Here is a 27,686-nt window from a genome sequence, read left to right as displayed (position 1 = left end):
AGACCCAGAGGGGGGGGGGCACAGAGAGAGAGAGAGAGAGAGACCCAGAGGGGGGGCAAAGAGAGAGCGAGAGACCCAGAGGGGGGGGGGGGGGGCACAGAGAGAGAGAGACCCAGAGGGGGGGGCACAAAGAGAGAGAGAGACCCAGAGGGGGGGCACAGAGAGAGAGAGAGAGACCCAGAGGGGGGCACAGAGAGACCCAGAGGAGGGCACAGAGAGAGAGAGAGACCCAGAGGGGGGCACAGAGAGACCCAGAGGGGGGCACAGAGAGAGAGAGAGAGAGAGACCCAGAGGGGGGCACAGAGAGAGAAAAAGAGAGACCCAGCGGGGGGCACAGAGAGAGAGAGAGACCCAGAGGGGGGCACAGAGAGAGAGAGAGAGACCCAGAGGGGGGCACAGAGAGAGAGAGAGAGACCCAGAGGGGGGCACAGAGAGAGAGAGACCCAGAGGGGGGCACAGAGACAGAGAGAGACCCAGAGGGGGGCACAGAGACAGAGAGAGACCCAGAGGGGGGCACAGAGAGAGAGAGACCCAGAGGGGGGCACAGAGAGAGAGAGACCCAGAGGGGGGCACAGAGAGAGAGAGACCCAGAGGGGGGCACAGAGAGAGACCCAGAGAGGGGCACAGAGAGAGACAGAGACCCAGAGGGGGGCACAGAGAGAGAGAGAGAGACCCAGAGTGGGGCACAGAGAGAGACACAAAGGGGGCACAGAGAGAGAGAGAGAGACAAAGGTAGCACTAAGAGAGAGAGACGGGGCACAGACAAAGCGGCGCAAAGAGACAAAAAATGGACACAGAGAGAGACAAAGGGGGCACAAACAGAGACACAGTGGGTGCACAGAGAGACAGGGACAGAGAAGCACAAGGGGAACAAAGCTTGATTTTAAGGAAATTGTAAAAGGAATGGAAATCGTAATTTTGGACAGAAATTGCGATTTCGGACAGAAATCGTTCAATTCAATTTATTCCTAAAATCTTTCAGGTCTTCTGAGGGAAGTTGGTGACAGAGTTACACGGGAAGGGGGGGGGGGGGGGGGTGAGGCAGCATATATTCCACAGTTGGGGACACTGAACGCACAGGGGAGCAGAGGTGACACAGAAGGTTGGACACTGGAGGGACAGAGGGACACAGAGGAAGTGTAGGGGACATGAATGGGACAGTGTTCTGACTTAGAACTGATTTAGGTTAAGAACGAACCTACAGTCCCGGTGTTGTTCGTTAACCTGGGACTACCTGTAGAGAGTGGCTCATGGAAAAATAAGACATCCCCCGAAACAAAGTCCTAATGCATCTTTTGGAGGAAAAAATAACGTAAGACCCTGTCTTATTTTCAGGGGAAACTTGGTTGGTACGCTTTAAAGCAGTTAGGTCACAAAATGCTTTTAAGTCCAGATGTTCTGCACTTAATGTAACTCAACCATTCCTGCTTTGAAATCAACTGTTTGAACCACATGCACTAAGCTTACTGTAGAATATAGATGTGCTCCTTATTTTAATACCAGATATTTGAGTAATCTGTCATGTCCTTTCTAAAAATGACTACCCACCAGCCATCTGGTCTCTGAGGTAATGAACACGCCCCAATGGCTGCACCGCTTGTCATGTGACCTACCTCAGGGCACCTGCAAGTCAGCATGTTAGCCTCACACCAGAGTCTGTTGACAGGCTTGCTTTAAATGGGCAGACCGCAAAAACTCTCTCTAACCATGCAAAAGCCCAAAGTAAACTGTTGCAGCCATTCGATATCTTTTCATCAGGAAACGTTTTGTCATTCCTTTCAGTCGGGCTGTAATTGGATTTCATTGATGGAAAAATATTTGGCAGACTCGCTGAAAATATTTAGCTGAAGATAATCCTGTCCGCTTTGGCAAAGAACATGCTTGGTACATTTCCACTACTGTGCAGAACAAAAGATTTATTTTCAAGGCTAGAAGCCCAATATCTAATAGGCAAGCTGCTGTTATTAAAGACCTTTCAAATAACAAAACGCATTCTTGTAATGAAGTTTCCATTCTATCTCCTCCTTGTCAGCTAAGTGTGAAGAGAAGGATTTACTCTGGAGTGTCTCTTAGCCACATACTTGACCAGGAAGTGGTGTGAGGGGTGGCACAATTGGCATCAGCTCAGTAGTGCTGACCTCTGAAATAATCTCCTCACTGGTTTTATCTCTATTCCCAAAAAGCTCTGAGCCCTGTGTTCCTGTTCAGCCTGGCTTCTGGAGTCTGTTCTGCAACACTGGCATTTCTACCCAACTTTATCTCTGCAGCTTCATTTATAGGTTGGGGATGGTGTAGTCTGCCACTGTGGAGCAATAAAAGGAACCCGAGGTGTGAGACCTAGGAAAGCTATATATTTTTTTATATTATTTTACACAATACCAGTTTCCTGGCAGTCCTGCTGATCTTTCTGGTCAGTAGGGTCTAAATCACACACCTGAAACAAGCATCTTGTCAGATTTGCCATAGACCTCTGATCTGCATGCTTGTTCAGGGTCTATGGCTTAAAGGGAACTTAGTGTGGCTTCCTACTTAATTCCCTTCAAACAATACCAGTTGCCTGGCTATCCTGCTGATCTCTTGAACCTGAAACAAGCATGCAGCTAATCCAGTCAGACTTCAGTCAGAGCACCTGATTTGCTTGCTTGTTCAGGGTCTATGGCTAAAAGTATTAAATTCAAAGAATCAGCAGAACAGCCAGGTAATATACATTGTTTAATAGTTAAAGAAAAACTCCAACCAAGAATTTAACTTTATCCCAATCAGTAGCTGATACCCCCTTTTACATGAGAAATATATTGCTTTTCACAAACAGACCATCAGGGGGCGCTGTATGACTGATATTGTGGTGAAACCCCTCCCATAAGAAGCTCTGAGGACCTCGGTGCTCCTGGCAAACTGCCACAATGTAACAATCTTCAGAGACAGGAAATAGCTGCTTACAGCTGTCTCTAACGGCCAAAACAGCTAGCAGCAGCTACATAACCTGCCCACAGTAAAAATGTCACCATGTGATAAATGTCAGAATGTAAATTGGGGAGAGGAAAGATTTCACAATGAGCAAACACTGACTAAATTATTTATACATAATTATTGTAAAAATGAAGCACTTTTTTATTACATTATTTTCACTGGAGTTCCTCTTTAATAAGGCAGCCTCTATATCCCTTTCACTTTGGATTCCCTTTAAAGCAGCTATTCTCAACCGGGGTTCCATGGAACCCTGGGCTTCTACGAGAACCCTCCAGGGGTTCCGTGTCAATTTGACACTTCCGCGGGACAATATAGTCCCACTTCTCTATAGGTCCGCAGCAGCGGAAGGATTCCTTCATGCTGCTGCGAGTGATGCGGCGGATGGATCTATAAAGCAGCTGCATCACCTGAAGCCAGCTCTATAGTTCCTGCACGCGTGGGGGATCGAACAGGATCCCAGCTTTAAGCTTAAAGAGACTCTGAAGCGAGAATAAATCTCGCTTCAGAGCTCATAGTTAGCAGGGGCACGTGTGCCCCTGCTAAACCGCCGCAATAGCGCCGCTAAACGGGGGTCCCTTGACCCCCAAACCCCCCACTGCGACACTTGGTCGCAGACTTGGTCGCTCCTGGAGGCAGGGCTAACGGCTGCAGCCCTGCCTCCAGTCGCGTCTGTCAGTGGCGCATCGCCGCCTCTCCCCCGCCCCTCTCAGTGTAGGAAGACTGAAGGTGATACGTGCTGACAGACGCGCGTGGGGCAGGGCTGCGGCGGTTAGCCCTGCCCCAACCAGGAAGCGCTCCCCCCGCATTACAGAGGGGATTTTGGGGATCAGGGACCCCCGTTAAGCCGCGGGATAGCGGCGGTTTAGCAGGGGCACACATGCCCCTGCTAACTCTGAGGTCTGAAGCGAGATTTATTCTCGCTTCAGGCTCTCTTTAAGGTGTGTTTGGGGTCATTGTCCTGTTGAAAAATAAATGATGGTCCAACTAAACGCAAACCGGATGGAATAGCATGCCCCTGCAAGATGCTGTGGTAGCTATGCTGGTTCAGTATGCCTTCAATCTTGAATAAATCCCCAACGGTGTCACCAGTAAAGCACCCCCACACCATGGCACCACCTCCTCCATGCTTCACGGTGGGAACCAGGCATGTAGAAACCATCCGTTCACCGTTTCTGCGTCGCACAAAGATACGGTGGTTGGAACCAAAAATCTCAAATTTGGACTCATCAGACCAAAGCACAGATTTCCACTGGTCTAATGTCCATTCCTTGTGTTCTTTAGCCCAAACAAGTCTCTTCTGTTTGTTGCCTGTCCTTAGCAGTGGTTTCCTAGCAGATATTCTACCATGAAGGCCTGATTCACACAGTCTCCTCTTAACAGTTGTTCTAGAGATGTGTCTGCTGCTAGAACTCTGTGTGGCATTGTCTTGACCTGGTCTCTAATCTGAGCTGCTGTTAACCTGCGTTTTCTGAGGCTGGTGACTCGGATGAACTTTTCCTCCGCAGCAGAGGTGACTCTTGGTCTTCCTTTCCTGGAGTGGTCCGCATGTGAGCCAGTTTCTTTGTAGCGTTTGATGGTTTTTGAGACGGCACTTGGGGACACTTTCAAAGTTTTTTCTGAATTTTCAATAGATTCTGAAATCTATTGAAAATCTGTTCCTAGTGTGTGGCACACATCAGATAGATTCCTGTCAGATTCGACTTGACAGGCATCTGAAAGAAATCTATCCGATGGTCGAATCTGCTGGAAATCTATAAGTGTATGGCCACCTTAACTTTTTGAATATTGTTTGTATAAGAACAACACATTTTAACTACAGGACCTCTAGGAAAGAGCAATATAATAGCTTCACTTATCACTTCTTCAAACAGGTAGGATTGCAGCACTCTGGTTCAAATCTTACGGTGCAGGATTTCTGTCACCCACAGGGTTCGGTTGATTTCTGTACAGATGTGTTGGTAGCCTAGAAATGTCTTCTGTTGCGATGGAGGGAGGAGGAGGGGCAAAGCTGCAGCGCATGATGGAACAGAAGATGGGAGCAGTGGGCTCAGCCTGCACTTGGCTGAAATGATCCCTTGGTAAAGCATCAAGGCTGCCATGGACATGCTAGATTTTTGGAAAAGATGGCCAAGAAACCTCTAGCATGGAGGCTGTACTGCTGTCACAGTGTGGTTGGCATTCTGGCATGTTTTCATTTTTTACAATTATAATGGACTTCTAGTTAATACTTATGCCATTCTTAAAGTGGACCCAAATTAAAAATACAAGATTTCAGAAATGAAATCTATTTTCTAAATTATAATAATAGCAGCCTTTTTTTCAGCTGCATGATGACAAATATAAAATATTTTACATTTATTGGAGAAACCCCTCCCTTCCTTTCAAATTGCCGGGACAGAATCCGGCAAACTGGTGAAGTAGATGGTGTCCAGCAAAGGAGGAATTGCTAATGGCTGCCACCTGTATAACCCTAGTTATGAAAAGAGAAGGCTGAAAAGCATGCACTGAAATGCCCTTAGGCTTGAAGGAGTGTTTATTTATCTTTGTATGTGTCCGAGTGGTGCAACTAAATATTTTGAATTAAAAAAAATGTTTGGTTTGGGTCCGCTTTAATGTGCACTGAAGTGCCAATATCAATCTGCACAGGGAGGATAAGGAAAGGAGTGGAGAGGGACAATTTGTAAGGGGAGTGGACACATTTTAGATGCATGAATGTCATTCAATGATCCTGACATATTAGTAAGCATATTATCATGATAACCGCAGCATACAAGCTTTTATTGCACATACTGAAGCTGGCTTGTCCGTATAAGTCCAGGATTTTTGTGTCGGCAGAAGCAATTCTGATTGGTGTTCAGTGATAACATCCAACACTTTACTGTACAAATGATCTTACTAGTTCTGTCTTTAAAGCCTATAAGCCAGTGCACAATCTGTGTAGCAGAAATCGCCGTTTCCGCTGTAGTCTTCCTCTTCCATTATAAGTAAAGTAATGGAGCTTGATTTCAAGTTGTGCATATAGTCCTAAAGGGTTAGGAGTTCCATTTTTGGACTCGATCATATAGAGCTGCCATTTTTGCTGTACAGATTGTGCACATTCTTTGTGTCTTATACACTTCGATGTGCTTTTTCTCAAGTCCATTCCTTTCAAAATTCAGGTCACGCCTCTCAATATTATTTAAACTCCTATATTTTCCATTTGACCAGTTCACAGTGATTGAACAATAGGGAGGTGGGGGGGGGGGGGGGGCTGGCTGGGTTGGGCTGGGCTGAATGAAACAGGACCTGTATTGTAAAAGTCAGAATTGGCAAATTAATACTTCAACTGTCACTTCTGAAAGAGATCATTCTAAGGATTTCACTAAAAGTAATTTCTATTTTTTTATTTACATATTGAGTTTCTTCTGTCTATGCTTGCAATGTGTTTTTTCTCTGTAGGCATGTCAAAGAACATTAAAGGAGGCCATACACACATTGATTTTCCTGTTCAATTCCTGGCAGATTGGATCACTCTGATCTAATCTGTTGGGAATATATTGCTCAACATGTCAGATTAATCGTAAATTTGATCAATTTTTACTGAAAATCAAAACTATCGATCAGACAGAAAATCTCAGTCGATTTGGGATGGGGCAGAAGCGGTGGTAGATTAACACCCCATAGAGTTGCACTGCATCAAAGTGTTGTGTAGGGATCGACCCTCTCTGATCAGATTCCGAGCATAGAGCAATCAATCGTTTTGCCACATTGGGAGGCAGTCATTGTGTCTATGACCACCTTAAAGGGGTATAAAACTCAGCTTTTCCTCTTTGCTCTGAAGAATTTTTAACATCATAAATTCAAACCGTTAAATACCGCTCCTTGCTTCAGTGGAAAGCTTCTGGCCGCATCTGAATAGGTGATAACATTATCTTTTGTTTACATTCCTTTTGTCAGACACATTTAAGGTGGCCATACACTGGTCGATTTGCCATCAGATTCGACCAACAGACAGATCCCTATCTGATCGAATCTGATCAGAGAGGGATCGTATGGCTACCTTTACTGCAAACAGATTGTGAACCGATTTCAGCCTGAAACCGTTCACAATCTGTTGCGGTGGTGGTGCTGCTGCCGCCGCTTTCCCACCCACCCCCCGCCGCATACATTACCTGCTCCGCCGGCACGACTCCCGGGTCTCTCTCCGCTCTTCTTCTCCGTCTCCGCTCTGGTCTCCGGCTCCAGCATGCTTCACTTCTTCCTGCCCGGCAGGAAGTTTAAACAGTAGAGCGCCCTCTACTGTTTAAACTTCCTGCCGGGCAGGAATAAGTGAAGGCATGCCGGAGACCAGAGCGGAGAAGAAGAGCGGAGACGAGCGGGGGCAGTCGCGCCGGCGGAGCAGGTAATGTATGCGGCTCTATTGCGTCGGTCGCCGGGTACTCGAACGCCGCTAGCGATGCGCTCCCTACCCGCGGGCGATCGACGGTTATTTTCCGCACAGCGCGATCGACGGGATCGGACGAAATGGATCGAGATTCGGCGTGTAGCGCGAACGATTGGCAGCAGATTCGATCCCAGTGATCGAATCTGCTGTCGAAACGGCTGTAAATCGGGCCAGTGTATGGCCAGCTTTAGTAAACATTAGCAAAGTGCTGAAACTGAGCTGTACTGAGCCGAGAAGCAGAAAGATACATTTTAGTATATAAATACAGCAAATTTGCAGTAGAATGCAATGGCAGCTTTCAGACTGTACTTTGGTAATTTGTAAATTGTAAAGGGACTATTACTTATGCACAAAGGCAAATATGTTAACTGTATGGGTAATAAAAGTAGGAAAACACATTTTTTGCAATGTTATCAGTTTTATCACAGTTTTCATAATTATTTTTATTATTATTACTCCATTCCTTTATCTTTGCAAAGTTACTGTCCATATCTAATAATGGAATTCCCTCTCTCCTTTCTACAGTCTATAGCATCTGCCGATATGGACCTGAACCAGATTGAGGCCTTCTTGACTGCCCAGACTAAAAAGCAAGGAGGAATAACAGCAGAGCAGTCTGTGGTAATTGCCAAATTTTGGAAAAATCATAAGAAAAAGATTCGGGAAAGCCTGATCAATCAAACCAGATGGGAGAACCAACTGAAGAATCTAAAATGGAGGGTAGATGTGAAATCACAAAGCAAACACTCGGACCAAGTAAACAGTGCTGCCGCTATAGTGGAGATGGAGATTGGGACAAAAGACAAGGTAAGCTACATGCGCTTATCAGCGTTCTGCTCACAATGGCTTTTCAGTATTTCAGTACAGGTAGCATGAGTCATTATTATATTGTATATTTTGCCATTTTGAGCCTGGCCTTTTCCATTTGCATCCTGCCAAGCTAGAAGCATGCAGTGTTTGGCTCTTTTGTGTTCAGGTTTTTTTGTTATGCATTTGCAGTTTTTTTTTATTTTAATAACGTGTTTTTTTTTTTACAATATGCATACTTATCATGTGAAGCTATTTGCTGTGTGATTTTATGCCAGCAGAACTGTCCTTCTAAAATAAAAATCACTCTTCACATCTATAATCTAAATTGAGTTTTTCACCATTTATTTTTTCTTTACATACTAGTTTCCCCCAAATTAAGACATCCCCCGAAAGTAAGTCCTAGCAGGAATTTTGAGCATGCTCGAAAAATAAGCCCTACCCCGAAAGTAAGCCCAAGCTACAGTAAGCGATTGGCCCAATGAAGGAGCCCATGGTCTCGCAGGCAGGACCATAGCTCTGGCATTGGACCAATCACTGTACACGCTGCTACACGGCGAGTAGTCCCCATAGGCTGAAGCTTAGGGACACAGCGGCATGGAGCTGGGGAAAGAAGAGGATGCAGGGGGATATCTGAGGACATGGGGGACAGCAGAGGACATGGGGACATGGGACAAAGGAGGCCACGTGTGCAGAGAGGGACATCAGGAGGACACTAAAGATACAAGGGGGACACGGGCACACAAGAGGTGGATCCAGCAAATGAAGAGGTGGCACAGTGGGGAAGGCAGGACACACAGCATAGGAACTTGTGTGTTCATAGAAATCTAAGACACCCCCTGCAAATAAGCCCTAGCACATCTTTTGATGCAAAAATGTATATGACAGTCTTATTTTCGAGGGAAGAATGTTATTTTTCCTTAAACCACCAGTTCAGCCTCCTATTTTATAATGCGCATGGTAGCAAATTGCATATTGCTAATTCATGCTGAAATTTTGTGCATTGCATATCTGTAATTTTTGCCATAAATGTATCAAAATGGCAGGACTTGCAGCATCTTGTAGCTTGTTACCGCCAGAATAGATGGAAGTAGCTGCCTCGGTACAGCGCAAATCACCTGACCTTAGCCACCTCCTCCATCTGCTGAGAGAGGATAATGCTGTGTGGCCAACACTGCAGCTCAGCTGTCTACTCATTTTGCTCCATGCTCAAGCTTTTAACCCTTGCCACACCCTCCCCTCCCTGTAGTAAAGCCAATGTAAGCCTTTTGGCAACCTGCACTGCCTGTGATATTGCTAGTGCGTAACTGGTCAAAAGGCAAATGGGGGACAGCACAAGCATAAACATTAACAAGGCCAACCAGGGCAGGTGGCAGACAGGTACTCAGGTATAAGCTAAACGTAACAATCCAAAAAGCAATATGCAAATTTACTTGGGACACCTGGGCAAGGGAATGCAAATGGAAACATTCTATGCACAGAGTTGTCCTTTGCTAGGAGAGGCAGCTGAAAAACATTATGCTGGCTGTTAGTTGGTTTAGCTGTTGGAACACGTAGCATGTTGTAGTTGCTTGTTGTTGCTGTCTATGCATGGCTACAGAGCGGCCAGAGTGTAAAGGTGCGTACACACACACACTACGGCGCCAACAATGGGTCCGTCAGACCCCCCCGCTGGGCAGACTTTCAGGCGACAGTAGTGCGTGTGTACGCGCTGTCGGCGGACTGATAAGGCTGTTTCTGAGCGATCCGCTCATAAACAGCCTTATCAGAGGATGTCTTATCAGAGGAGCCTGACAGAGGATGTCACTTCTGTGCCTAGCAAATTAAAGGACTACTGTAGGGGGTTAGTGGTAAAAACAGTTGAACTTACCCGGGGCTTCTAATGGTCCCCGCAGACGTCCTGTGCCCACGCAGCCACTCACTGATGCTCCGGTCCCTGCCTCCTGGAATTTCCGACTTTAAAATCGGAAAACCACTGCGCCTGCGTAGCCATGTCCTCGCTCCCGATGACATCCCCAGGAGCGTACTGCGCAGGTGCAGACCGTACTGGGCCTGTGCAATACACTCTTGGTGACGTCAGTGGTAATGAGGGCGCTGGCGCAGTGGTTTTCCAACTTTAAATTCGGAAATTCCAAAAGTGAACCGGAGGCGGGGACTGGAGCATCAGTGACTGGCGCGGGCACAGGACGTCTGCGGGGACCATTAGAAGCCCCAGGTAAGTTAAACATTTTTCACCCCTACAGTACTCCTTTAACTCTTTCAGACAGCAAGATAAAGCAAGTAAAACAGCCTGATTATTAATGTTTTGCACTGTACATACACGTTTATCTCATGTCACATATCGTCTCAGGTACAAGATCCTAAACTGGGGCACAAGAAGTAGAGAAAGTAACTAGAGATGATAATACAACTTTGTTTTGATTCCTGCCTTGGTTAATTATGAATTCTATCTCTGGCCACAGCATGAACCACACCTTGGGATCTATATCCAGTCATAACATCATTTTACTGGCAATAATAATAACTGTGTGTAGAGATTATAGATTTGTCAGTAAAATCTGTCCTGTTCTAGGGAGGCAGTACATAAACTTGCTAGTGTTAATAACACATACAACCTGTTTTTCTTCTGAAACCAAGACGTAAGATTAGAAAACAGGGCACAGACATTATTCAGTTCAGTTATGTAACTGCATTCACTTAAACTTCCTGGCGGTATGATTGTTTCCAGATTTTAGGGACTAAAAGTGGTGCAATTTTTTTGAATGCTTTCAAACCCTAAAACCAGGAGAAAATGCTAGAGGGATCTGCAGCAGCCCAGCACTTCCTCACCTCCCTGGGATCCAGAGCTGTAATTCTCCCTCCGTCCTCCGGGTGGTGCTGTAACCCTGTAGTGAGATTGCTGTCTGTCCTTACGACTACAAATGGCAATCTCACCAGAGGGAGGACAGGGAGGGGAGAATGGTTGCCAGCGTCTGGATCCCGGGGAGGTGGGGGTCAAGCTGCTGTGCACTACTCTCCACTGACCTCCTGGCGGCTACCACGAGTCGGGCTCCGAGTTACTGCTCTGAGCTGTGGTTTTCTCCCCCGAGCCTAACTCGGAGTTTCAGCCAGGGAGGTTAAAGAAGAACTTTTTGGAGGTGCTGTATCCGTTCATGTAATTAAATAACAGTTTTGTTTCTTATATCCTCTTTCTTTTAAAAGATGGTTGAAAATAACTTGTCTACGATTGAAAACACTGGTAATCGGGGGCGATGTAGGGACGATGAGGGGTGCATGCGTGACGTCACACAGGGGATCGACAGGAACACTAGGATCAGCATTTCTGGGCGTTAGTAGATCCGCCTGGTGGATCACTCGGGGGGTCAACTGCTGTCGTACACACCTGATTATCGGCTGAGGCGGTCATTATTGTAAAAGATAAGCAATTTTTTTTCATTATGTTAGTCTCACTACAGTTTCTCTTTAATATTCCGGCTAACATTACATAGATCCAAAGAGACTGTTTTGTGTTGAGTGAGACACATTGCCTTTATAAGATAAAAGGGTCACAAAAGTGCCCCTTGCGCAAGAAAACAGGTTCTAAAGAAGAATGCTGAATAAGCACATTCATTATTTAATCTGTGCAGCCAGCACCTGTGCTAATGTGAAGAGCTGATGACTGGGACAGACTGTTTTAGCGGAGCTTGTACAAGCAGAACAGATCATAGGAACTTGTTTTTTTTCTGTCACTTAAAGTGTACCCGAGGCGAAACCTGCAACAAAAAACAGATACTAACCTGGGTAGAGGGAAGCCTTGGGATAGTTCAGAGCAGGGGTCTCAAACTCAATTTACCTGGGGGGCCGCAGGAGGCAAAGTCAGGATGAGGCTGGGCCGCATAAGGAATTTCACAATCGCGGCGCATCGCCGCCTCTGCCCGCCCCTCTCACTCTTCCTTCACAGAGAGGGGCGGGGAGAGGCGGCGATTGACGTCAAGAGGGGCAGAGCTGAAGCTGAAAGCTCTGCCCCTTCCAGGAAATGCCAGCGGATTGCCCCCCGGGCGATTTGGGGGCTCTGCAGCAGCAGACAGCGGCAGGGGTGCGGCGGATTACTTGGGAGCACTGAACCAAACTATAAGGAAGCTTTTCCCGGCGAGGGCCGCAAATGGCCCGCGGGCCGCGAGTTTGAGACCCCTGGTTCAGAGGCTTCCTATATCCTCCTCACCTCCACCATTGCCACACATGGACCTCCGGAACATATCTGACTAGAGCTTACATGTCAATCTCTGGCCCGCTGGCCAAATCTGGTCCTCAGAGCCATTTAATTTGGCCCTCCACTTTGCATTATGTTTGGCCCACGCTAGATTACCAGGAAAGCTATATTGGAAGTGAACAGCAGGAAGCCATATTGTTTACAAAATGTGCATTTTGAAAATACTACGTTAGAGAAAAAGCCCCTGGCTATAGACACGAAAAAAAAGCTAATCTCTGTATTCTGATTTATTGAAGGAACTTCAGCCAAAACAAACATACTGTCATTAAGTTACATTGGTTATGTTAATTAAAATAGATAGGGAATATAATCTCTTACCTACCCTGTTTTAAAAGAATAGTCAAATCTTTGTGATTTCGTGAGGGCAGCCATCTTTTCGGTTGAAAGGAGGTAACAGAGCATGAGACAAACTTGGCTCTCCAGCTGTTAAGGAACTACAAGTCCCACAATGCATTTGCCTTTATGAATCATGACTGTTGCTGTCTGACTCCCGCAATGCATTGTGGGACTTGTAGTTCCTTAACAGCTGGAGAGCCAAGTTTGCAGATCACTGCCTTAGGAACTTGGCTCATTTAATATGTATGCCATGAGGGGGTATATTACTTTTATTTTTGCAAATAAGGTAATGTAATCATCGATGGTATACAATGAGAAAGCAAAAAAACACAAAGCAGAAAAAATACACCTTTATTTCCAAATAAAAGCAAATAAAATTTGTGAGTTTAACTTATAGTTAGCACTGTTTGATGTAAAGATATAATGTATGTAAATGGAGAAATAGTGGGTTTTTTTTTTCTATTTTTTCCCTTATTTTCCCTTTAAAAGGCATACAAAATAAGGTAGTTATTAAACAAAATGTTCACACGCTAAAAGTTAAATTTGTCCTGAAAAAAACTATATACAGGTAGTCCCCGACTTACGAATGCCCGACTTCAGTGTTTCCATGGGAATAAGCTCCCCCCAAAATGTTCAAATTGGACGTGTAGTTTTTGAGAAAATAGATTTAAAAAAATTCTAAGAAAAAATGGCTTTTAAACTTGTATAAGCAGGCACAGAGGGCAGAGGTGACACAGAGGGGGACACTGGAGGCACAGGGGGGCACAGAGGAGGTACAAGGGACAGAGATAGCACATTGTTCAACCTAAGAACAGATTCAGGTTAAGAACGAATCTACAGTCCCTATCTCGTTCGTTAACCGGGGACTTTTAGGTAATACGTAGTAAAGTTATTGGCAAATGAATAGGAGCAGCACTGATATGTGAAAATTGCTCTAGTCCTGAAGTGGTTAAGTTACAAGATATCTGCAAAGTTAAAGCTACATTGACAGAAAGAGACAGTGCATAGGCTGTGTGTGAGAACCAGACCACATAAAGTATACTATACTCCAGTAATATTACACAGGATGTCAATAATGGAGGATGATAGTTGCCTCAAATGTGGTCTCTCCTCTGGAGACTTTATGCACAGGTTTTTCGCATTGTCATAAACTGCAAAAAAATAGTTAGAAGTTAAAGGGATTCCGAGCAGTGCAGAAACTATAGAAAGATGCATATCATTTTAAAGCTCTCTTTCTCCTCTTTCCAATGATATATAAACCGACGCCCTACGCCTTTTAGGTTTCGCTATTTTCGCGATTGAAACTGCCGCGGCCGCGATTTCAATCGCGAAAATAGAGAAAACTAAAAGGTGTAGGGCGACAATTTAGGTGTCGCCAGAAAGAGGAGAAAGAGAGCTTTAAAATGATATCCATCTTTCAATAGTTACTTGTATTACACAGGACGACACTTTCCCCAGTGTCAGCAGCTCCATTCAGCAGAATGGAGCTGCTGACTTTAGGAAAAAGTCGCCCTGTGTAACACAATGTAACTATGGAAAGATGGATATCATTTTAAAGCTCTCTTTCTCCTCTTTCTGGCGACACCTAAATCGTCGCCCTACGCCTTTTAGTTTTCTCTATTTTCGCAATTGAAATCGCGGCTGCGGCAATAAGTCGACCCCCCCCCCCACTTTTGTACTTTGAATCAGTCCTAAATTTTGCGACTTATACGGTAAGTGCAGAGTGGGGTGTGCGTAATTATTCAGCCCCCTTTGGTCTGAGTGCAGTCCCTTTGGCCTGAGTGCAGCCCATAGACATTGCCTGATAGGTGCTAATGACTAAATAGCGTGCACCTGTGTGTAATCTAATATCAGTACAAATACAACTGCTCTGTGACGGCCTCAGAGTTTGTCTAAAAGAATATTGGGAGCAACAACACCATGAAGTCCAAAGAACACACCAGACAGGTCAGGGATACAGTTATTGAGAAATTTAAAGCAGGCTTAGGCTACAAAATGATTTCCAAAGCCTTGAACATCCCACGGAGCACTGTTCAAGCGATCATTCAGAAATGGAAGGAGTATGGCACAACTGTAAACCTACCAAGACAAGGCCGTCCACCTAAATTCACAGGCCGAACAAGGAGAGCGCTGATCAGAAATGCAGTCAAGAGGCCCATGGTGACTCTGGACGAGCTGCAGAGATCTACAGCTCAGGTGGGGGAATCTGTCCATAAGACATCTTTTAGTCGTGCACAGCACAAAGTTGGCCTTTATGGAAGAGTGGCAAGAAGTATGCCATTATTAACAGAAAAGCATAAGAATTCCCTTTTGCAATTTGCCACAAGCCATGTGGGAGACAAAGCAAACATGTGGAAGAAGGTGCTCTGGTCAGATGAGACCAAAATGGAACTTTTTGGCCAAAATGCAAAACTCTGTGTGTGGCGGAAAACTAACACTGCACATCACTATGAACACACCATCCCCAACGTCAAATATGGTGGTGGCAGCACCATGCTCTGAGGATGCTTCTCTTCAGCAGGGAGAGGGAAGCTGGTCAGAGTTGATGGGAAGATGGATGGAGCCAAATACAGGGCAATGTTAGAAGAAAACCTCTTGGAGTCTGCCAAAGACTTGAGACTGGGGCGGAGGTTCACCTTCCAGCAGGACAACAACCCTAAACATAAAACCAGGGCAACAATGGAATGGTTTAAAACAAAACCTATCTATGTGTTAGAATGGCCCAGTCAAAGTCTAGATCTAAATCCAATCGAGAATCTGTGGTAAGATATGAAAACTGCTGTTCACAAACGCTGTCCATCGAATTTGACTGAGCTGGAGCTGTTTTGCAAAGTAGAATGGGCAAGGATTTCAGTCTCTAGATGTGCAAAGCTAGTAGAGACATATCCTAAAAGACTGGCAGCTGTAATTGTAGAAAAAGGTGGTTCTACAAAGTATTTACTCAGGGGGCTGAATAATTACGCACACCCCTCTTTGCAATTATTTATTTGTAAAAAAAAAAAAATGTTTGGAATCATGTATGATTTTCGTTCCACTTCTCACGTGTACACCACTTTGTATTGGTCTTTCAAGTGGAATTTCAATAAAATTGATTCATGTTTGTGGCAGTAATGTCACAAAATGTGGAAAACTTCAAGGGGGGCGCATACTTTTGCAAGCCACTGAATGTGAAATACCTTACTGCTGCTTTCTCTGGCTGTATTTATTGAAATCACTGTACATTTTTCCCACAGCTGGGAAGGGGCAGCAACAAGTCTCCCTTGATCAGCACACATCAGCTGTCCTCTCCTTCTTCCTGACTCTTCATAGGTTGTCCGGGTCTGCAGCATTACAGCTGAGCAGAGACTTCTTTTCCTGTTCTGTGTGTAAAGATGCATTTAACTCTGACTACACTCTCCCCAATGTTTTTTTTTTTTTAATAAAAGAGATACAAACAAATAAAAAAAAACAACGCAAATGGTTTCACATTGGAGGGTGACGGGGATAAGACGTTCACATGGCTTTTATGAACACACTGAGGATCTAATGTACTTACTGATGTTTTGGATTGGCCCATTTCCAAGCATACTATTTACTACAACTTTGCATGCCAGTCAGAAAAATTAGCATCTCATTGACCTTCTCTGCTTTGCACTACCTCAGTGGTTGAAACTTCCCCTTTTTTTAGAATCACAGAAGCAGAGGCGGAACACAGCTGAACTAGAGTTGTCCTGGGATATCTCTGTTTTGATTGGACTTCCTTGGATTATACACAGCTGTGTTTTTGATACGTAGTGTAACAGATCTGGAGAGAGAATGTCCTCGCCTCTTGTGGGGTTGCACATTGAAGAGCACCGCTTGCAGCTCTCCTGGTCTGTACTCTATTGCTATAGAGGGTAGATAAACATTCTTCCCACATGTAGTGCCTGCTTCTGGCACCGCTCACAGGGTGGAGTGCTTCTGGGAAGCCCAGGTCACTGTGAAGTGCTTGGACGGCTCCACCTGGATAATGCTGTCCTGAGGGTTTGCTTTTCCACTCCTCTTGAAATTCCAGCCAACATACTGCAGCTTTTTACTGGATTAGTCATTGGTCAACTCTGGACTTCCTCTTATTGTTGCAGCTGCAGATTCATTATCATTAGGGCTGATTTATATAACAGGAACAGAAAGAAATATAGCTCTCGGTTTCTGTTTTCTCCAGGCTGCTCTGGGCAAAAGAAAACAGAACCAATGCACTTTTTCTAAATCCTCTCCAAGTAAACCAATTAGCAGGACAATGGAGAAAGCTTTTAAAGGGGAAGTGTATGGGTGCATGCCCATGCACGACTATCACCTGCAGGGATCAGGAACGTGTAGTATAGCATATGTCCGTAGATTAAAGAGGCACTGTAGTGACAAATAGTAGATGGCTGTCAATTACCGGTATTTAATATTCCCACTTTTACAGTAATTTCCTGGTTTCAGCACCAGAAACCTTTTCTATATCTTTATATTGATATGTAGCCTCGCCCTCCCGGTGATGCTTGGCCTAGGCTGTTTAGATATACGCAGTCACTCATCCCAGAGTATTCTGGGACACCAGGTATTATTTGTACTGGCTCTGGAAACAAATAATTTCTAATACAAATATATGGAATTATTCCACAAGGAGATGAGAAAGAACAAAACAACTGAGGCCAATTGTTTACATAGTTTGTCTGCATTGCCATTTCTGCATTCCCATCTTCTTGCCTCGCTGAAATCTGTACACACTTGTCGTAATGGTTGGCTGAAACAATCGTTCTTGTTCCTTTTTTTGTAGCCAACCATTATGACAAGTGTGTACATGTTTTAGCTAGCCAAGAAGATGGGTATGCAGAATCGGAACTACCCGCAAACTACACAGACAATAGAGCTCAGTTGTTTTTTGGTCTTTCATGCTGTTCATCTCTTTTCCATTCAGCATTTTCTGGTCTATTTAGAGTGAAGGGAGGATGACGAGTCGGAGTGATCTGAGAGCGGTTATACATAACCATAGTAATCGGGCATGGCTTGCCAGAATGCTAATGAGCTGTCAGGGGACACCTTTACACTCCTGGGGAAAAGCACAACAGCTGTATCTTCCAATTCTCCTCAGCAGAGGTTTCTTTTTAAAGGAAGTCTGAAGTGAAAATACAAATCAGATGCTCGCCTAAGGAGAGGGAAGGTTCTGGGACCTATAGAGCCTATAGACTGTAGTAAAGACAGTCAATATATTTTATTTATGAACTCCAAATATGCAACGCGTTTCGCAGGTTTGATCCCGCTTCATCAGGCAATAACAACGGAGCAACAGCATATGTGGTCAGTAGAAGAGCCAGGCACAGAGGTGCCTGGCTCTTCTACTGACGACATATGGTGTTGCTCCGTTGTTATTGCCTGATGAAGCGGGATCAAACCTGTGAAATGCGGTGCATATTTGGAGTTCATAAATAAAATATATTGACTGTCTTTACTACAGTCGTTGTGTGTCTGCTTGGAGGAGGTAAATCCACCACTACCTCCTCTATTTACCAAGAATTTGGTTTTTAAAGAGTAACTGTCAGGCTGCAAAAGATAATTTAAATCTCTATTCTCCTGTGTTAAACTGTTTAGAAGGAAGCCAAAAAGGCAATACTGAAGTTAAAAATCTCTCTTACTGTGATGTGTGCTGAACAGCAAGGCTGTTATTCCCAAGCTCTGTAAGGAGGCTGGCAGGACGCATAACAGATACTGCAAAGCATTCTGGGGCTGCTTCTCCCCAGTGCACTACCTTGGGTCATCCCCTTCATTTCCCTATCACGCCCTAAGGCTGCTTCACAAGCTCATGTTACAGCAGCTTCTAACAGCAGCAGCCTAAACTCACAGCACTGAAAAATCACAGGGCACATGTTCCGCTATACTGCATGAGTCCGCTATTGTTCCTAGCCACATGGCTAATTAATATTCACTGCACAGTAGTGTTGTCCATTAGGATCTTTTTTGTGAGTCGAATAATCAGGAAGCAGGGAGGATATGACATCACAATTGGCTTCATAGGAGACAGACAAACATGAAACCTGCTATGAGCTGTCAGGAGCATCATTCTCTGCAAATCCTATATAAAAATTCTTGAAATCCAAACGTGGACAGTGAAATGCATATGTAATGTAAGTAGAGCCAATATTTAGCTACTGATAGGTATAGGGTCTCAGAGAAAAAAAACACATAACAGCTCCTCTTTAAGCTCATTTAGCTTACTTTTATCCTTTTGGCGCCTCTGTTCTCCTTCATAAAATCAATTAAAAGCTGATCTAATGTGGAGCTCTCTCAAGAATATCTTTAGCACACATGTAATCACATTCACCCAGTCTGGTACCGGTACCATTTCCTAGCGTCTTCAGAGAAGAAGAGAGGAGAGCAATAGTGCGAGGAAGCTGCCAGATGTAATTAATGGCGGTTTGCAAATGAAGCAAGAGTGGTCACAGATGGTCCCAAAAGTATCCGATGTAGGAGGCGTAATGATGCGGCTGCCATTCCCTGTATGGCAGAGCGCCTTTACCTGGTTCACAATCTTCCAGCCCATACCTCGTTCTTACTTGCGGACTACCGGGAGATTAAGATGCTTTTCAGGCAGCTGCTCTACCCAGTTGCAGTGACATGCCAGGGAGCCACTGCTACCACTCACCAGGCCCTCCGCACGCCCTGCCACAGGAGACAATCTCACAGACCTGCTAGACTTAACCCTACCCACCTACGCGTTACACTCATCCCCTTGGGAGCTGCGTCATGGTGAAGATTTTACCACATGATGTTGCCCTATGTGGGAGAACATTTTTCTGACTTACCTCAAGCATATTAGTGCCAAATGCTGCTCTATATATCATCCAAAAAGGTAAAAGCAATTGCAGCAAATATTTTCAACATGTCTTATAAATATGCAATGGCTACCTCTTATCTACCTGTGCTGAGTGCTAGCAGGCTTCTGGACCTCTCATCTACCTGTGCTGAGTGCTAGCAGGCTTCTGGACCTCTCATCTACCTGTGCTGAGTGCTAGCAGGCTTCTGGCCCTCTCATCTACCTGTGCTGAGTGCTAGCAGGCTTCTGGCCCTCTCATCTACCTGTGCTGAGTGCTAGCAGACTTCTGGCCCTCTCATCTACCTGTGCTGAGTGCTAGCAGGCTTCTGGCCCTCTCATCTACCTGTGCGGAGTCCTAGCAGGCTTCTGGCCCTCTCATCCACCTGTGCCGAGTGCTAGCAGGCATGTGGCCTTCTCATCTACCTGTGCTGAGTCCTAGCAGGCTTCTGGCCTTCTCATCTACCTGTGCTGAGTGCTAGCAGGCTTCTGGCCTTCTCATCTACCTGTGCTGAGTGCTAGCAGGCTTCTGGCCTTCTCATCTACCTGTGCTGAGTGCTAGCAGGCTTCTGGACCTCTCATCTACCTGTGCTGAGTGCTAGCAGGCTTCTGGACCTCTCATCTACCTGTGCTGAGTGCTAGCAGGCTTCTGGACCTCTCATCTACCTGTGTTGAGTGCTAGCAGGCGTCGGGCCCTCTCATCTACCTGTGCTGAGTGCTAGCAGGCGTGTGGCCTTCTCATCTACCTGAGCTGAGTGCTAGCAGGCTTCTGGCCCTCTCATTTACCTGTGCTGAGTGCTAGCAGGCGTGTGGCCTTCTCATCTACCTGTGCTGAGTGCTAGCAGGCGTGTGGCCTTCTCATCTACCTGTGCTGAGTGCTAGCAGGCGTGTGGCCTGAGCATGGGACTGGCTGACAAGCTTTGGATTCCTCTCCTTAATCCTCTCATGAAAAATATGGCGGGAATCTGAACAGTGGCAAGTTCTGCTACTAACCACCTGAGGAGCGAGATCACCTATAAACCACATTGCACAATCTGGAAAATCCTGTATACTGCATACTAAAGCTGTGCGTTGTTAGGGGAGAAAAAGCACATTATTCATATATTATTGATCAGAAACACATTAGTTATCTCCTGTTGCTAAGAGCTTGCTAACGTCATTAAGTCAAATAATTTAATTAAAATTTGCAGCTACATTAAATTACACTGAGATGTGCACTTGCAGCGCTTCTGCCTTAAAGCGGACCTGAATTCAGAACTTGCTCTCTGCTCTAAAAGATAAGCAACGTCATAATAACCTTTAGGTCGCCTCACAGTGGGACGTTCTGGTCGCACGTGATAGTCTTATAATGCAGCTTACCGCACTGCAATGCTAATCCTATGGGCCGTTCACAGTGCGACGTTAAAAGATACCCGAAGTGACATGTGACCTGATGAGATAGACATGTGTATGTACAGTGCCTAGCACACAAATAACTATGCTCTGTTCCTTTTTTTTCTTTCTCTGCCTGAAAGAGTTAAATATCAGGTATGTAAGTGGCTGACTTAGTCCTGACTCAGACAGGAAGTGACTACAGTGTGACACTCACTGATAAGAAATTCCAAATATAAAACCCTTTCCTAGCAGAAAAAGGTTTCTGAGAGCAAGAAAGTGGAATTTCTTATCAGTGAGGGTCACATTGTAGTCACTTCCTGTCTGAGTCAGGGCTGAGTTAAGACAACTAGGTATATATAAAATTGGGTAGATCCTTTTGTAAGGTGAAGGATCAAAACACAAGTCCTTTAAAGGGCAATCCACCTTGCCCGCAGTAATCTAAGTAATTTATAGTAAAGGGCTTTAGATAAAACACAGAGGTAAAGTGCAGTTTGGCAAAAAACTTTGTAGGAAAAACTTTATTGGTACAAAAATGTCAAAAAGTCAGCAAATGTTTAAAAGCTTTTTCAATTCCACTCATATCATAGGTCTTCATATGGTTAGATCACTGCCATAAGGCACATATATTTGAAGCCAATAGATGAGTATTGTATTCTGGCTTGATTAAATTTTGGAGAAGATTTTTTGTATCTTATAGGCAACGACACATGTTCGTTTCGGGCTTCTCATATCATAAGTTTGCCCTTCATCAGGCCGCAATACAAGTTTCTAAAAAATGCAAACAATAAAAGATAAATATTAAAAACAAAGCTCAAGAGACAATAAGCTCAAAAATAGAGCAATAGGCAAGGAAGAAAAGCTCCACCATTGTGATTTCCGGTGTGCGAGCAACCCGATCCAGAATATGTTCTGGGACCGCACACCAGAAACAGAAATGGAATAGACACCAAACCATACAATAATTGCAAGGCTCATATCATAGAGTAGAAGAAGAGAGGACCAGAAATATAGGAAGCAAATCTAAGGCAGATCCGCAACAGAGACTAGTAAATATCAGTCAATGCATCACTGCCAATGATTGAAGATAATGCACCATTCTAGTGAAAAAGGATTGAAAATGTGCACAACACCAAGATTCCACGAATAGTTAAAAGAAAAAAGGTTCGCAGCAGGTCTGCACCAAGGACTAGTAAATATCAGTCCATGCATAACTGCTAGTGACTGAAAATCTCCAAGAGACACCCACCAATGTAATATAGAGAGATTTAAAAACATTCAAGGTACCCAAAATACACTAGAAAAGTGCAGAGTTAAATATACCCTATACCGACTAAACAAATTATTAGAAATAATGTAGGGTACACTTGCACAAACCTGTATAACACAGAGGATCAACAAAAGGCCAGAAAAATAAGTAGAATGAACACGGGCATCCAAAACCGAGTAGATGCACACAGGAAACTGTAGAGGTACAAAAATAAATGTATATGTAATTATTAAAAGTAAAACACAGGTGCCCCAGCATACAGTGCCCTCGATGTCCCCTTCAAACTACAGATATAAGTCCAAACATATCGGCATAGGGGCACAAGTTCCTTAGCAAAAGAAACCTCCATAGTGTCATAATAAATGAAATAGATGTCCACAAGTTTAACTATGTAGTATTGCGACTAGGACATATATCTCGCTTTGTATGAGGTTAAATGTATCCAGAGAATATGATAATACTTACTGTTCCACAGCGTTGTAGAAAAGAACCGCTGCTATGCTGGAAACTCTAACCATGATGGCGCTCGCCGCTGTTTAAATATTCGCACTTGGCGTCCTACATTCGTTAGTGCGCCTGTGCGGGCCCAAAGCCAATCAGCGTCATTCTTATCCAACTGTGCGCTCCAACATGAAACCGCCGGAACGCACCAGTTCACTCCTGAATGCGCAGACGTAATGCTGCGCCAATAGGAAGCCATCAGGTGGGTGGTAACTTCCTCCCTAATACGGAATCGCCAGTCCGGCTGTCACATAGGGCAGAGGCATGATGTAAGGGCTACACAAGGCGGAAATGCCCTAGGAATAGTGCTAAATGGATGCGGAACTAAATTGCAATCTATGATGAAACGCAAACACCTCCCACAACCACCAGAGGCGGAAATGCCATATAAAACAGGCTGGGTAAACACGGAGATAGATAAAACTTTGCGATAAAACGCAAGTTATAAAGACCCAGTGATATGACCACTAAAAATAGACAGGGGTATAGTGAAATTAATTCAATAAAATAAAATTAAGCCCCCAAAAGAAGGGGCATATCAGTTTTCCCCATCCAAAGAACTGGGCAGACCCAAGGTATATAATGGAAATCCACCCACAACAGGGCGGGGGAGCAATCAATAGGGGGACCAAAAGGGGCTATTAATATTTTAATAAAGAAGCCTCTAAAACCCCGTATATTGTACAGCTCCACCTCACTAGCTACACATGCATTAAGGACACTAGTAGGCACTGCATGCTAAGGACCCAAAAAAAAGGGAATTTTTACCAATAACCAACCAGTTGGTTCGTGCAAGTGCAATCCCACATTAATAGTCCAGATACCTACAAGATAAAAAGAAAGGAGAAGGAAGAAAGAGAGAGAGAAAAAAATATGAGCACAAACATAAAAAAGGGGCATCTACCTAAATATACATATAAGAAATGACAGAGAAACACATTGATAAGATATTCATTGATCACTTATTGAGGTCTGTAATCAATATTTAAACCTGTCGGATGCAAAGTTTGTAGAAACTTTATCCACCAAGCTTCTTTATGCAATAAAGTAAATTCTCTGTTGCCACCTCGCCTAAGGGGGTGTACTACATCTAATACACAAAATCTCAACTGATTCGCTGAATGGCCCATTTCCACAAAGTGCTGGGCCACTGGGGAATCTATTTGGGAGGGGTCCAAACCCCGTCTAATGGCTACATTAATGCGAGACTTGTGTTCAGTAATACGCTCCTTCACTGCCCTTGTGGTTTCCCCGACATACATTTTGCCGCAGGGGCACTTAATGCCATATACCACAAAGTTAGTGTCACATGTGGCATAGTGAGAAAACTTAATAGGGAACCCCTTCATAGGGTGATTAATACTCTTCCCTTTCAGGACCCGTATTAGGGAGGAAGTTACCACCCACCTGATGGCTTCCTATTGGCGCAGCATTACGTCTGCGCATTCAGGAGTGAACTGGTGCGTTCCGGCGGTTTCATGTTGGAGCGCACAGTTGGATAAGAATGACGCTGATTGGCTTTGGGCCCGCACAGGCGCACTAACGAATGTAGGACGCCAAGTGCGAATATTTAAACAGCGGCGAGCGCCATCATGGTTAGAGTTTACAGCATAGCAGCGGTTCTTTTCTACAACGCCGTGGAACAGTAAGTATTATCATATTCTCTGGATACATTTAACCTCATACAAAGCGAGATATATGTCCTAGTCGCAATACTACATAGTTAAACTTGTGGACATCTATTTCATTTATTATGACACTATGGAGGTTTCTTTTGCTAAGGAACTTGTGCCCCTATGCCGATATGTTTGGACTTATATCTGTAGTTTGAAGGGGACATCGAGGGCACTGTATGCTGGGGCACCTGTGTTTTACTTTTAATAATTACATATACATTTATTTTTGTACCTCTACAGTTTCCTGTGTGCATCTACTCGGTTTTGGATGCCCGTGTTCATTCTACTTATTTTTCTGGCCTTTTGTTGATCCTCTGTGTTATACAGGTTTGTGCAAGTGTACCCTACATTATTTCTAATAATTTGTTTAGTCGGTATAGGGTATATTTAACTCTGCACTTTTCTAGTGTATTTTGGGTACCTTGAATGTTTTTAAATCTCTCTATATTACATTGGTGGGTGTCTCTTGGAGATTTTCAGTCACTAGCAGTTATGCATGGACTGATATTTACTAGTCCTTGGTGCAGACCTGCTGCGAACCTTTTTTCTTTTAACTATTCGTGGAATCTTGGTGTTGTGCACATTTTCAATCCTTTTTCACTAGAATGGTGCATTATCTTCAATCATTGGCAGTGATGCATTGACTGATATTTACTAGTCTCTGTTGCGGATCTGCCTTAGATTTGCTTCCTATATTTCTGGTCCTCTCTTCTTCTACTCTATGATATGAGCCTTGCAATTATTGTATGGTTTGGTGTCCATTCCATTTCTGTTTCTGGTGTGCGGTCCCAGAACATATTCTGGATCGGGTTGCTCGCACACCGGAAATCACAATGGTGGAGCTTTTCTTCCTTGCCTATTGCTCTATTTTTGAGCTTATTGTCTCTTGAGCTTTGTTTTTAATATTTATCTTTTATTGTTTGCATTTTTTAGAAACTTGTATTGCGGCCTGATGAAGGGCAAACTTATGATATGAGAAGCCCGAAACGAACATGTGTCGTTGCCTATAAGATACAAAAAATCTTCTCCAAAATTTAATCAAGCCAGAATACAATACTCATCTATTGGCTTCAAATATATGTGCCTTATGGCAGTGATCTAACCATATGAAGACCTATGATATGAGTGGAATTGAAAAAGCTTTTAAACATTTGCTGACTTTTTGACATTTTTGTACCAATAAAGTTTTTCCTACAAAGTTTTTTGCCAAACTGCACTTTACCTCTGTGTTTTATCTAAAGCCCTTTACTATAAATTACTGAGTCAGGGCTGAGTCAGCCACTTACATACCTGATATTTAACTCTTTCAGGCAGAGAAAGAAAAAGAGGAACACATCATAGTTATTTGTGTGCTAGGCACTGTACAAACACATGTCTATCTCATCATGTCACATGTCACTTCGGGTATCCTTTAACCCTCCTGGCGGTCTATTAAAAACCGTCAAGGGGCAGCGCAGCAGGTTTTTTTTTTCTCCTTCTTCTTCAAGTGTTTTATTTTGGTAAATCTGGGGAAGGAGGTACATGGTTAAAGGGAGCCCTGCTGATCTTCTGTCATAAGTGGTGTCTGAATCAAAACCCTGCAACAAGCCTATAGCTAATCTAGAAAAACTTACACCTTTTAATTATTTGCCTTTCACAAATTATTAGTTGTACTATTTTCAAACGTTCTCTCTGGCCAGCCGGCCCACTTCTCTGTATGAGTCTGTAGATAACTGGAGAGGCAGGATAATCGCATCACACTTGCAAGGCCAAAAGGGGTTATCATCAAATATACAGTAAAAGGGTGGCAACTTTAACGTTCTTTAAATGGTCCGGGGAACTGAAGGGCAACTTCAACACTAGAAAGGAAAGAAATTTGAGCACACATTTATTAAAGGAATACTATTAAAGTATCTCAATTTCTGGAAGCAGCATTAATCAATATGGCAATATGAGTCAGAACGAACACAGCATATGCTTCTGCTGTGCAGTGTGTCTTTTTTTAATATACCTTGCAGACAGCGTCCCCTGAACAAACTGACGGCGACGGGTTGTTGTGGCAGACCATTATGCTAGAGGTGATGCCTCTTGCCGAGTGCAGCTGTGGATTATACTGTTTTATGCTCCCCAACTTCAGTGCAAGTTATGCAGCATGTTACTATGAGGAGGGAGAGATAACAGCTCTCCCTCCCTCTCACTCCAAGTCTGCCCGGCCAATAAAATCATGCTTACTTGTCCCCTTCTGTTTGCGTGTGAAGGGAATGGTCAGAAGTTTCCCTTCAGACTAGTGAAGCCCGGTTTATGAGGGATTGGCTCATTTGAGCCGGTTCTTTCCTGTGAGACGAGTGATCCGACTCATCACACTGAACCGAATCAGTTCAGTGGATGAGAAAGACACTGAACCGAATCAGTTCAGTGGATGAGAAAGGAATCCTTTCTCATCCACTGGACTGATTTGGTTCAGTGTCTTTCTCATCCACTGAACTGATTCGGTTCAGTGTGATGAGTCGGATCACTCGTCTCACAGGAAAGAACCGGCTCAAATGAGCCAATCCCTCATAAACCGGGCTTCACTAGTCTGAAGGCAAACTTCTGACCATTCCCTTCACACGCAAACAGAAGGGGACAAGTAAGCATGATTTTATTGGCCGGGCAGACTTGGAGTGAGAGGGAGGGAGAGCTGTTATCTCTCCCTCCTCATAGTAACATGCTGCATAACTTGCACTGATGTTGGGGAGCATAAAACAGTATAATCCACAGCTGCACTCGGCAAGAGGCATCACCTCTAGCATAATGGTCTGCCACAATAACCCGTCGCCGTCAGTTTGTTCAGGGGACGCTGTCTGCAAGGTATATTAAAAAAGACACACTGCACAGCAGAAGCATATGCTGTGTTCGTTCTGACTCATATTGCCATATTGATTAATGCTGCTTCCAGAAATTGAGATACTTTAATAGTATTCCTTTAACTTGTTTTAGGAGTCTGTCAAACCTGGATTAATGCTGAACTGGGAGTCCCAAGTTACATTTTTATTTAGTTTATTTTAAGTGAACATGAGCTTTCCAACAACAACAAAAATAGATGCTTACCGTATATTCTCGAGTATAAGCCAAGATTTTGGGGTCAAAAAAATGGCCCAAAAGTTGGGGTTTCAGCCTATACTTTAGTCAACAGTCAATAGTGTGCGCCCCCCCTCAAGTGAACCCCTCCATTGCAATGTGACTAATATTCCCAGTAGTAACATCCACTTTTGCCCTGCTACCATCGCCATGTGCAGAGTTGTAGAGTGATG

At 44.2% G+C, this 27,686-nt stretch overlaps 1 protein-coding gene across 3 annotated transcripts in view; it reads left to right on the top strand.

The window, feature by feature from the left end:
- The window catches only part of COMMD1 (copper metabolism domain containing 1), a 206,217-nt gene that overhangs the window by 60,311 nt on the left and 118,220 nt on the right, over nt 1-27,686 (top strand). For all 3 annotated transcript variants that reach the window (XM_068232378.1, XM_068232377.1, XM_068232379.1), the window contains exon 2: nt 7,919-8,200. In XM_068232378.1, the coding sequence (XP_068088479.1) occupies nt 7,919-8,200 (282 nt within the window). The remainder of the gene's footprint in view (nt 1-7,918; nt 8,201-27,686) is intronic.

This window comes from Hyperolius riggenbachi, chromosome 4 (genome assembly GCF_040937935.1).
Source record: "Hyperolius riggenbachi isolate aHypRig1 chromosome 4, aHypRig1.pri, whole genome shotgun sequence".
In the NCBI taxonomy this organism is placed as follows: domain Eukaryota; kingdom Metazoa; phylum Chordata; class Amphibia; order Anura; family Hyperoliidae; genus Hyperolius; species Hyperolius riggenbachi.
The sequence above is the reverse complement of the archived record's forward strand: the minus strand, read 5'-3'. Positions and strand labels throughout refer to the sequence as shown.